Source organism: Myotis nattereri (genome assembly GCF_964212035.1).
Source record: "Myotis nattereri genome assembly, chromosome: X".
NCBI lineage: Eukaryota > Metazoa > Chordata > Mammalia > Chiroptera > Vespertilionidae > Myotis > Myotis nattereri.
Window position 1 is genome coordinate 3,875,687 of NC_138078.1, and position 13,109 is coordinate 3,888,795.

At 43.5% G+C, this 13,109-nt stretch overlaps 1 protein-coding gene across 3 annotated transcripts in view; it reads right to left on the minus strand.

Moving 5' to 3' along the window:
• The window catches only part of ARHGAP6 (Rho GTPase activating protein 6), a gene marked incomplete at its 5' end in the record, with an annotated part of 507,844 nt that overhangs the window by 5,812 nt on the left and 488,923 nt on the right, over nucleotides 1–13,109 (minus strand). For all 3 annotated transcript variants that reach the window (XM_081080924.1, XM_081080923.1, XM_081080925.1), the window contains one exon: nucleotides 4,165–4,436. In XM_081080924.1, coding sequence (XP_080937050.1) covers nucleotides 4,165–4,436 — 272 coding nt within the window. The remainder of the gene's footprint in view (nucleotides 1–4,164; nucleotides 4,437–13,109) is intronic.

Here is a 13,109-nt window from a genome sequence, read left to right on the forward strand (position 1 = left end):
TGACCTGTTGTAGACTTCTGACATCCAGAACTATAGGGTGTCCCAAAATTCCCGCAAGATTTGCAATTGAATTGAATTGCAAATCTTGCGGGAATTTTGGGACACCCTATCTAAGATAAAGTTGTGTGTAGTTTTAAGTCACTAAGTTTGTGGTCATTCGTTACAGCAGTGATAGGAAAGGAATACAATGATGATGAGTGGCAAGAGCTCTAGCCACATTAACAGAGAGATAGAGGAACAGCAGTTATAGTTCCTATATCTAGTATTACCCTCAGGAATACTCCGCTATTGGTGTCAACAGATTCATCCCTGCATGTACTCATTCATACATCCTCTTAGTCTGCCCATAAATATTTACTGATTAAGGCGCTATTTTATGTCTTCTTACCACCTCATAGAGTCCTCACTACAGCCCTGTGATATGATCATAATGATAATTTCTTTTTTTTAAAAATATATTTTATTGATTTTTTACAGAGAGGAAGGGAGAGAGATAGAGAGTTAGAAACATCGATGAGAGAGAAACATCGATCAGCTGCCTCCTGCACACTCCCTACTGGGGATGTGCCCGCAACCCAGGTACATGCCCCTGACCGGAATCGAACCTGGGACCCTTCAGTCCGCAGGCCGACGCTCTATCCACTGAGCCAAACCGGTTTTGGCCATAATGATAATTTCTAGAAGCAAATGTCTACTGGGTGCTTCCGTGTGTTCTGCAGTTCACATGTATTCTCTCACTGAACCCCAAACTTAAAAGCTGGGGGCAGGAGCAGTCGGGAGCGGTCAATGGGGGAAAAAGACATATGTAAAACTTTCAACAATAATTTATTTATAAAGAATTACCGAATGGTTATCACATGCCAAGTTTTTTGTTAAGAACTTTATATGGATTAGCTAATTAAACTTATGAAGTAACTCTGCTATCTGTCTTAGTATATCTATGTTGATTTCAGAGAGGAAGGGAGAGAGGAGAGAGAGAGAGAGAGAGAGAGAGAGAGAGAGAGAGAGAGAGAGAGAAAGAGAGAGAGAAACATCAATGATGAGAGAGAATCATGGATCAACTGCCTCCTGCACGCCCCTTACTGGGGATTGAGCCCGCAACCCGGGCATGTTCCCTGGTTCATAGGTTGAGGCTCAACCACTGAGCCACACCGGCCAGGCTGTCTTAGTATTCCTAGGAGGAGGAAATGGGACTCTGAAAAACTCTATCACTCACTTAAGGTGTTGCATGTAGAAAGTGGCAGAGCAGGTCATCCAAACCCAGTGCTCTTGTCATTGGATGCCAACACTATGTGCTTCTAGTTCCCTCGGGGTGAAATTATTTCCAGGGAGCAAGCTACAGATGAGACAGGATGTGTCCGAGCAGCCACCCGGACCTCTACCCATCAGATGCCAAGTGTGACCCTGAAAAATGCCTCCTGACATCGTCACATGTCTCCCGGGGGCACCATTGAGAAGCACAGTGTTAGAGTTTGCCAAGATAGTACATGGATGAAAAGAGCTAATGTGGGCCTTAGTCCACCTGCTAATGAGTCAGAGCCCATGTGGATCTTTGCCTACATCAGCGATGGCGAACCTTTTGAGCTCGGCGTGTCAGCATTTTGAAAAACCCTAACTTAACTCTGGTGCCGTGTCACATATAGAAATTTTTTGATATTTGCAACCACAGTAAAACAAAGACTTCTATTTTTGATATTTATTTTATATAGTTCAATGCCATTTAACAAAGAAAAATCAACCAAAAAAATGAGTTCGCGTGTCACCTCTGACACGCGTGTCATAGGTTCGCCATCACTGGGCTACACTAAACAACTAAGGCAGTGGTTCTCAACCTGGGATGCACATGAGAATCACCTGGGAATCTGTTTCAAATCCTGATTTCTGGGCCTCATCCTCCGGAAATTCTGTTCCTTTGTGATGGGGTGGGGCCACAACATGAATAACAAAGAAACAGAATTTCCGGAGGATGAGGCCCAGAAATCAGGATTTTAAACAGATTCCCAGGTGATTCTAATGTGCAGCCCAGGTTGAGAACCACTGAGCTAAGGGGCAAAGACACTGACGCTGGGAGGACAGAATCAAGCTTTCCTGGTGTGAACTTGTCTAATAAGATCAGTTTGAATCTGTGTTTAGAAACCCGAGTATGCCTCGCCTCTCCTGACAGCAAAGTTCTCTTCCGATCGCCCTTTTTGTTGTTGCTTCAGAGAATATTATATATGGGAAACCTGCCACTAATTTAAAAGGGCAAAACTTAGATATCAACTATTACATCAAAGAGGCAGTCGATCCATGATTCTCTCTCATCATTGATGTTTCTCTCTCTCCCTTTCCCTATCTCTTGGAAATCAATAAAAATTTTTTAAAAAAGTAGCCATACTATGAAAAAAATATGTACCATTATGTATGCATATGAACAAGGACTAGGAAAATAAAGTTTCACATTTGGAAAATAAATTTAATGCCTGATGGAAACATGGGTTACTGCTTTTGTTATTCATTTTCTAAAAAATATATTTTATTGATTTTTTACAGAGAGGAAGGGAGAGAGATAGAGAGTTAGAAACATCGATGAGAGAGAAACATCGATCAGCTGCCTCCTGCACACTCCCCACTGGGGATGTGCCCGCAACCCAGGCACATGCCCCTGACTGGAACCGAACCTGGGACCCTCCAGTCCACAGGCCGACGCTCTATCCACTGAGCCAAACCGGTTTCTGCTTGTTATTCATTTTTAAAGTTATTTTGACAGGAATATTTGTAAAATAAAATAAAGATGCTATGATTTAAAAACATGCACACAGAATCCTTTCAGAGTGACTCTTCGGGTTAAATGGTAAATTTACGATAAAGTAGCAAAAATTTGTACTGTGTCTTCTAATTATTACTTAACTAGAGGCCCCATGCACAAAATTTGTGCAAGGGGCTTGGCCCTCACAGCCCCGGCTTTGTCTGGAAGGTCGTCCAGTCTAATTAGCATATTATGCTTTTATTATTATAGATGAGTGTCCTGCTAAGTCCCGGCCCCAAGGAATTCCTCTACGGAGGGAAAGAACAAGGAAACATCCAGTGGCCAAATACATGTGGGAAAAGCTGCAAACCACACGCTCCCTCCCAATGCAGCTATTCAATGGTGACCATTAGTGCTTTTAAGACTTTGAGAAATTGTACAATAGAGACACCATTAACTTGGTGAATCCAGCCATTCCCCAACGTATTTGACCATGAAACCCTTATTTTGCCTAAAAATGTTGATCTCCCTGGAGACTAACATTATGTTCTTTCTGGAACACGATGTCTTGTTATATAGTAGGCTCAGTCTGTTCTCTTTAGAAGAGTAACAGCAATAATTGGATGACATCTTAGACTTCGCAAATATGCACCCAAACTCTAGGACACACGGAGTTCCTGGGATGCTGGAAGGAAAAGAGTCAGCTGGGAATATCGCTCTCTGGACAGGAGGCTGCTTCCCAGACCCTCCAAGACAGCGGTTCTCAACCTGTGGGTCGCGACCCCTTTGGGGGTTGCCTAAGACCATCGGAAAACACATATATAATCACATATTGTTTTTGTGATTCATCACTATGCTTTCACTATGTTCAATGTGTAACCATGAAAATCCATCCTGCATATCAGATAGTTCCATGGCGATTCATAACAGTAGCAACATGACAGTTATGAAGTAGCAACGAAAATAATTTTATGGTTGGAGGTCACCACAACATGAGGAACTGTATTCAAGGGTCGCGGCCTTAGGAAGGTTGAGAACCACTGCTCCAAGAGATGACTAGGCTCACCACGCCTTCCTCTTCCTGGAGAACATCTTCAGCCATACTCAGTAAAAGCTCTGAGACCTAGCCGGTTTGGCTCAGTGGATAGAGCATCGGCCTGCGGACTGAAGGGTCCCAGGTTCGATTCCGGTCAAAGGCATGTACCTCGGTTGCGGGCACATCCCCAGGAGGTGGTGTGCAGGAGGCGGCTGATCGATGTTTCTCTCTCATCGATGTTTCTAACTCTCTATCCCTCTCCCTTCCTCTCTGTAAAAAATCAATAAAATATATTTAAAAAATAAATAAAAGCTCTCTGAATTGCAGAAACAGAAACCTAGGAAGGGAGGGAGAGAGGGTCCGCAGGGCCCACGCCACATGCAATCGCAGGCCCCGTTACCTTTTCCAAGCCGTGGTCCAGGAGAACTCTCCCTTGACTTCAATGATGGCAGGTGGCCCACCAGCATGTACTGCTCTGGTCCTCTGTACAGCTTCTCCGAGCCCCCCGGGGCCGTGTTCTCTTGCATAGCCAGCAGGGAGCGCTCGGACAGCACGGGGGAGTTGTTGTCATAAGGGGACAGGTCTCCGCTGGAGGCCTTGTTGGAGTCTGTGGATGAATGCCTGCCTCCCACCGAAAAGGAAACTTCCGACCGCAGCATGTCGTCAGGGCTTCTGGCACAGGGAGACAAGGACAGGCGTGTGAGGATGCTGACAATCGGCGACAGATTCCCACAATGTGACCGTTACACACATGACAGGAGGAGAATGCATGGACACAGGCTGAAACGAACCAAAGGAGACCTTCAGGGCAGGATTCTACATCCATACAGTGAAAGCGTTTCCATGACATGGCCAGCAGAGGGCAGTACAACTCAACAGATGTTACTGGAGATGGCAAGGTGAAGGCAAGGGGAGGATGAGGGGGTGGATCCCTGTCTTGTCCAAGGTGCCTCGCTGAAATGCCTGTTGGACTCGCTGGTTTTCATTTCAAAGTTATAGTCTAAACCAGTGGTTCTCAACCTTCCTAATGCCGCGACCCCTTAATACAGTTCCTCATGTTGTGGTGACCCCCAATTTCATGGTTACAAATTGAACATGATGAAAGCATAGTGATTCATCACAAAACAATGTGTAATTCTAGATGTGTTTTCCGATGGTCTTAGGCGACCCCTGTGAAAGGGTCGTTCCACCCCCAAAGGGGTCGCGACCCACAGGTTGAGAACCGCTGGTCTAAACACTTACGGAAGATTGCTCAACCAATGATGAAAAGGGTGAAAAAAAGATTACAATATCAGAAGAAACAGAAACCTCTTGTCAAAAAGAAAAGATGATTCTGTTTGCGGTAAGATGAACAAAATGTACTCGTTGGAGAATCTTAAAAGGGACCGACATCCTGTTGGAAATATGATTTGAAGAAAGGCTTTCCAAAGACAGAAATGTCTGAAGAGGGAATTGAGTCAGGGGCAAACTCTGGGGAGGGCTGTATATGTGCCAAACGGTCGCTACTGGGCATTGATTATAAGGAATGAAAAAGAGCAAAAGGCTGAAATGTCATTATTGCGATCCATCAAGCATATTTATGACTATATGTGTGGGAGCGTGTGCTCACGAACACAGGCAATCAAAGATTCTGCATATTTGATTAAAATAATAACGAAATAAGAAATTTAGAAATAGGCTGAACTTGACAGAATATATATATTCAAGGCCTTTAAGACATTTATTCTTTTATTTTTATTTTTTGTTAATCCTCACCCGAGGATATTTTTCCATTGATTTTTAGAGAGAGTGAAAGGGAGGGGGAGAGACACAAAGAGAGAAACATCGACGTGAGAGAAACACATCGATTTGTTGTTTTCTGCAATGCCCCGGCCAGGGCAGGGATGGGTCCTGTATCCGAGGTACGTGCCCTTGACTGGAATCGAACCCAGGACCCTTCAGTCCACGGGCCAACACTCTATCCACTGAGCCAAAATGTCCAGGGCTAAGACATTTGGGATTCACATTTGATAGCTTTAAAATATAGCATTTCACTTGCTAAAAGTACATGTAGCAACCATCAATTATCTTGAATTTAAGACATCCATTTAACTGAATATAATTTTAAATTAATCTTTTATCTTATTAAGGTAATAGGAACAAACTGATTGTGGAAAATATTTTGTCATTATTTTGATATTATAGTGATTCTTTCTGGCCATGGGATACCATTCAGTCAAATGATATTCTAATCACTCAATCATTCCTGACTGTTGATGAAAAAGAGGCTCAGATCTTAGTGTTGTGTTAAGGGCTTATTCTGTTTGTGGTAGCAACTGAAATATGAATTCCCCATAGGGTTCCTGAGGCTATTCAGATTTTACATAATCCAGTATATAAGAGTGTATGTTTCGTGTGTGTGTGTGTGTGTGTGTGTGTGTGTAAAACAAATAAATAATGTCTGATGCTCACTATCTATTAAGTAAGAAAAACTGGTAGATAACTATTAATTTCCTCAATATCCTGAATTAAAAATAATTCAGATAAAACTATGATTGAGCCTTTACATGAGGTTTATTATGGCTTCATAGACAACTTCTCTTCCCCCAGCCAAACACACTTAGTGTAAGTACGTCCATCCTTCCTGTGACAATGATGATAATGAGGATGATGTGACAACAGTGGCATGTATAAAATGGCTGAAAAGATAAATATCTGACTATCATTGGTGTCCATTGCATTTAACTACATCTCAAGTGACTCTACAAGGCACTAGTCCTTTTTACAAATAGATATAAAACGTACTAATTAGCATATCCATTACAGTTCATATGCGCATGAATTGTCACAGCAACAAAAATAACAGTGAAAATGTGAAGGGAATGGGAAAAGGAGAATGTCAGGAGCGTGAAAAGAGTGTTTGCAGTCTTACCTGGGAACATCTGTATTCTCTACCTTCCTCAAAATAGTGGCCCTGACAACATCTTGAAGGGAAATGATGACAGATTAAAAATTCCAGAAGCTTCTCTCTTTCCCCCCCTACCCCCCCACTTCTTCTCTTTACTAGTCCTCGCTTTCTTTGGGTTTAATGTTTCAAAACAAATCTTTTGTGATCTGAAGGTAAACACATGCCCGAGTAACCCTTTCCTCACCGAATGGTTTTGAGCATGCAACACGGAGGAAGGGTGCTCACAGGGGGGCTGGCTTCTTCTGGGGTTTCCTGCAGGGGTTAGCGTGCAGGAGACAGGCCTCGCAGCATGTGACATGTGTCGCTGGTCACCGAGACAGTCAGGGGCTTGAACACTTTCTTTAAACAATCTTTTAAAATTTTTTTTATCTATCTATCTATCTATCTATCTATCTATCTATCTATCTATCTATTATTTATTTTGTTAATCCTCACCCAATTATATTTTTCCACTGATTTTTAGGGAGAGTGGAAGAGAGAGGGAAAGACAGAGAGAAACATCAATGTGAGAGAGACACATCGATTGCTTGTCTCCTGCACATGCTCCGACCAGGGCCTGGGCCAGGGCGGAGCCTGCAACTGAGTTACATGCCCTTGACTGGAATCAAACCTGGGACCCTTTGGTCTACAGGCTGACGCTCTATCCACTGAGCCACACCAGCTACGACCTCTTTAAACAACCATATGGGAAAGAGCCAGACAACAACCGTGTGGATGATTTTCCAGAAACTTTAGGCTTCCTATGAATGAAAGAGAACTAAAAGGTACTTACTACTTCTGCTGGGAAGTGGGGGAAAACGATTTCTTCTCCATATCTAATCAAAGAGAAAGGAGTCTCCCTAATTCTAGTGGAGGGAACACAAAACGAAACAGCTGGACACGTGTGTTATCATGGGGTTAGCTCTGGGTGAGGAAACTTGACCATGAAAAGGAGAGAAAGTGAATGTGTCGAACTGGTAGCTACATGGAGCTCAGCTCGGAATCGGGGTTCTATGTTCTTATTAGGGCTAGAAATCATATTACTGGATTAATTTCAGTTGTTTCCTTTGTTTAGTTAACATTTTTTGTAGTCATTAATGAAAATGTCTCCTCTATCAGCCATGGTGTTATATCAATGATCGTGAGTACATAAAGCCTTATTTTAAAGAGAGTTAAGCCGATTCATTAGCCAAAACAAAATAACTATCAGAGCTACAAATACCTTTTTGACCCCTCATATTGGGAAAAAAGCTTTAGAATGGTCATATTTTAGCTCACAGAGAACCCCCTAGTTTTGTCTCATGTCTTGCTCATCTGTCTTATAAAACATACAGAAGAAAATACATTCAACAAAATAACTTGCAGATTCAGGCAATGGTTATGTGCATAAAGACACTTACCCTATGTAAGAAGTTTCTCTTATGTCTCAGTACTAGAGACATTTGGGTTTCTACCAAACAAGTAGGCTATTGAACCCTATGGAACCATGCATCATATATATATATACTAGGGGCCCAGTGCACGAATTCATGCACCTTGAAAGGAACCGTGGGCTGTGAGACTGTGGTGGGCACAGGGGCGGGTCTCGGCCCCTCCCACTGTGGCCCCCGGTCCCGTCTGCCAGTAGCCCCGCTCCCGCCACTGCGGCTCCCACATGCTGATGGTGCCAGCCCTGCTCGCATCTGCTGATGGTGCAGAGTGATTGGGGCTGGCACCAACAGCAGGTGTGAGTGGCGGCTGCTGCCCCAATTGCCTCTCAGGAGCAGGGGGAGGTGGAGAAGCCCTGAAAGGTGATCGGGGCCGGCAGCCACCACTCGCACCTGCTGACAGCGCTGGGTGATAGGGGCTGGCGCCAGGCACTGGCAGCGGGTGTGAGTGGCAGCTCTGGCATCGGCAGTGGGTGCGAGCAGGGCCAGTGCCAGCAGCAGGTGTGAGTGCCAGGTGGGACCGTGGCGCACGGGAGCAAAGAATTTTCAGTAACCACCAGAGGCTCACCCCAATGACAGTGACCAGAGCCTCGCCTTGGTCTGGCGTCCCTGCTCACCTGCTCCACCATTCCGCTGTGGCCGATGACTGCCATGTTCTGTGCGTGCCTCCTGGTGGTCAGCACACCTCATAGCGACCGGTTGTTCGGTTGTTCCACCGTTTGGTCTATTTGCATATTAGCCTTTTATTATATAGGATATATATATGCCTAAGCGATTGTTACAACTGGTCAACTGAATGACCGGTCACTATGTGGTCAGTGGCCAACCTTCCACGGTCCCTCCCTCTGGCTGGCTGACCCAAATCTGGACTGGGCAAGATGGTCCCGATTGGCCCCCATTGTCAGCCAGGCTGAGGGCTCCCACCTGTGCACGAATTCCTGCACCGGGCCTCTAGTGTAATAATAATGTATCTGACTTTGCAATGAGTGCTAAAAGGCTCTGTGGAATTGGGGCTCCCCTCGAGTTGGTGTCCTGGAGCTTCTGGTTTGCGTCTGTGTGTTTCACACCCCAACTGCATCTCATCTTCTCACTCCATTGTTTTCCTGTCCCCAGTTTCTCAAATTACTTACCATAGTATTGTTCCACTTTACATATTTTTTTCAAGTCGCTCCAATAAATTGTTTTTGGATGGACATTCAGACAGGGAAGTCACACCCACATTAATTGTTGGGGGGACTGAAAGGGCAGCATGCTTCATGAGAACATTCAGTTTGGTTAAAATAAAACAAGAACAATAATAATAATCATAACAAAAATAACAGAAACTGCGACACTCTTTCTTCCTCCATTTTCATGGTTATGATCAGATCTTATCAAGCAGGGGTGAGAGAGGAGGAGGTGGAGCCACTGTCCCTTTCCTCTGTTCTTTGGGCTGACTCTGCAAAGAAACTTGTTGGAAATGCAAATTCTCAAGCTCCATTCTAGGCCTACTGACAGGACTGGCTATACTATATGGGGCCCAGTGAAAAATGAACAGGCAGGGCCCCAAGTTAAAAAATAATTAAGAATTTCATGATGGTGAGAGCAGATCATTAAGCCAAACGTGGGCTTCTTCTAAGTGTGGGGTCCTGTGCGACTGTACAGGTTGCCCCCCCCCCACCTCCCCGCCGTGAAACTGCCTACCGAAAGGGACTGTCTGGACATGGGGCTAGCAAACTGTATTGCAAAAAGCTTTCCAGCTCATTTTGATGCATGGGAAGTTTGAGAACCTCGGATACCAAACCAACCTTCTCTTCCTCAAGCTATACATGCGACTGCGGGTCAAGGATCTACTACGCCAAATCAGGAGAGACACCACAAATAATGGCCCAAACCTCTGCACTGGCTGGCAGGGGGGGTAAATGGAGTGGTCTTGACCTTGAGGTGATTGGGACCACAGCTGAGTAAAGGAGGGAGAGTGTGCCCAGGCCAGTGAGCTCCATCAGCAGGATCCAGATCACTGAATGGAGTTTGGTTATTGATCAGAACGTGTTAAGGTGAGGAGGGGACAGGAGAGGCCAGCCTGTCTTTCTCTGCCCTTCTCGTACATTCTCCTAAGTCAAGCCATCAAAGTGACCACAGCTGGGGTCAGTGAGATGGTGGCCATAGTTGCCTAAGAACCCCTAATCCAAGACCTGTCTCTCCAAATGAGAGCCCACCAATGAAAACTATTTTATTTACACCTCAGGATTCTCCCTACAACATAGGCAGCTCAGAGTTTTAAGAAATTTTCGTGTCATTTCATTGCTTTAGCATTAAATCTATTGGAAAAAAAGTCTAGGACTTCCGTTTGGGGATCTCTGAAAACATAAGATAAGCAGCCACCAATGTCTTCTCCAGGATTTGCCTCTAAGAGGATTCCACTCCATGAAGACAATTTGAACTTCAGTGCTCCAAGTTAAGGCAATAAAATATTCATGTATTAATTTATATAAAATATTGACCCTAACCAGTGATTCACTAGATGAGAATAGTTTAAAAGACAGTGGCCTTATTGTACGTCTTGGGGTGTGATGGGTTTGAGGTTGGAAATCTGGTGGATGGGTTGCCCGCTGACATGGGCTTGCTCCCATGAATGGATGGATTCCTCATGAGACCTGCCAACCCCAGGATCATCCGTAGCATGCATGGCTACTCTCAGCTAATCCACGAAGCATGAGATGGACATGGAGAGTGAATCGCTTTCTCACCCTTAGCTGGTCCCTCCATGTCAGGGTGTAAACACACCGGCAGGGCACTGTGGGCAGGCCTGCCCTGCAGCTGGAGGCACAGAACTCGTTCTGTGGATAAATGGAAAACTCCGGTTCAATCAGCGGATGTGGCTGACCCAGCTCCTGGAGGAGCTACGCCAGTGAGAAACATCCGTGGAGATTGCAAACTTGAGTTGGCTTCATTCTTGGCTCAACTGATAAACCTCAGTCTGTTGGAAGCAAAGCACAGAACCATCTCAGACGTTATGAATGGTACTGGGAAAGGAATCCACTGCCACAGCAGCTCTGGATCGATGGGGGATTTTCCCATGAATCAAACTCAGTTCTGCAAAGCATCCCTTACGCAGAATCCTAGGGACAAAGGCAGCCTGCCCCGAGGAGAAGCAGACATAGATCCAAACTCCCTACCGGGAGATGAAAGTAGCTCCCCGGCATTAGAACTTGCCCAGGGCTTTGGTGAAATTGCTCCACTCATTTCTAGCTTGTAAAGGGTGTCCCCAAAATTCACGCAAGATTTGAATTTTGCGTGAGCATCAACAACAACAACAAAAAGTAAAAGCCTAATTTGACTTGGTTCATTGAATCAGATCTAATATCTGTTGCCCTTTGATTTCAATGCCTTCAATTTGATAAGCATGACCAAGTACCAATGATGGCCCAGGAGCAGGGACAAGGAAGACCAATGAAGACCACGGCTTTGTGTATGTGCCAGCAAAGCTGTGGAGGCCATGGACCCGATGTGCTATTCCATACACAACCCTATACTGTGTACTTTATGAATCAATAAAAAATTTACAATTTTTAACTATAAACCTGTGTTTTCTATCAAAATTACTTCTTGTGTGAATTTTGGGACACCCTTTATTAAGTCCTTCCTAACAGTCCTGGCACATGGAAGAATTGATGAGAGGTAAAGAGAAAACAATAATGACTTTATTCATTTCATTTCTAGTATGCCTCATTAAACATCTCCCAATCGATGTTTTGCCAGTCTGTAAAGGAGCTGAGAAGCACAGTAAGGTGCTGGAAGAAAGAGGTGATATGATAAATTCTCTCCTTCCATCTTAAATTGCCTTTCCACAGACGGTACACTTATACTTTTTTGGAGTTTTCCATCATGGGATTCTCTATTCCATATAGGTTTTTCCTGTAATTGGATAAAAAGGCTTTCTGGAATGGAGTGGGGTGTGTGTGTGTGTGTGTGTGTGTGTGTGTGTGTGTGTGTGTTTTATGCTTCATAATTTCCAATGAATGGAACATGACAGTTGACGTCACCACCTACTGCCTGTCAATAAGATTCATTGCTCTACTGGTAAAGCCCAATTTCTTGTCTCTGAAAATTTCCTGAGAACTGTTTTGATCTTTACAAATCCTAGTAAAAGGAAAACAGAAATTATAGTCCATCTTTGAACACCCATGGTTTTATAAAAGAAGACCTTTTGAATGACAATCACTGAAAGATTAAAGTAAATATTTATTTGATAATTTACATGTGTTGCCTTTAAATTATGAGAAGGCCTAATATTCCTCCATATCATGAAGATAGTTATTATTCAATAGGAGAAACATCTAAAGGATTTGTATGCATGCATATAAGCATAACCAATGGACATAAGGAGAAACATCTAACTCAACAAAAAAATTACTTTCCAGTTCTGAAATTTTATCCTTTAAGCCAACTATGGGTCTTCACCCCTGGTCCTGATTGGCTGGTCACTGGTTTTGCTATGTTGGAGAGGGGGAGGGGCAATTTCAGTAAAAACTCTGTGAAGGCCGCTAACAGAATTAAATACAATGAAATGTAAAATGCAGTTCAATTTGTTTTATTTTGACTTTGTTTCCAGTATACAGTAGGGAAAATGCTCTACTCAGCCCTGTATACTGTAGAGGTATATATGTTTTTATTTAATTTTAATGATGAATATTTCCCAGAATATTAAAACAGTTGAAAAATGGAAAAGTAGGTACAAGTTACAATATTATATTAAGTTTAAAAGCTTTATATATGCCCAAACAAAATCTTATCATTATTTTAATTTGGGTTACCTTAATTAAAAATTATTTAAGATTGGGACTTGGTCCAGATAAATTTTCACATAGAGCAACTCTCTCAGTTGAAAATAAAATAAACAAAGAAGTATATTCATAAGACATTATTGATGACTTGTTTTCACTTAAGCCAGGGTACCTTTTGCTTCAGGCTCCAGTATTAGCTTGGCCTGGCACTAGTCTTATAATTTTT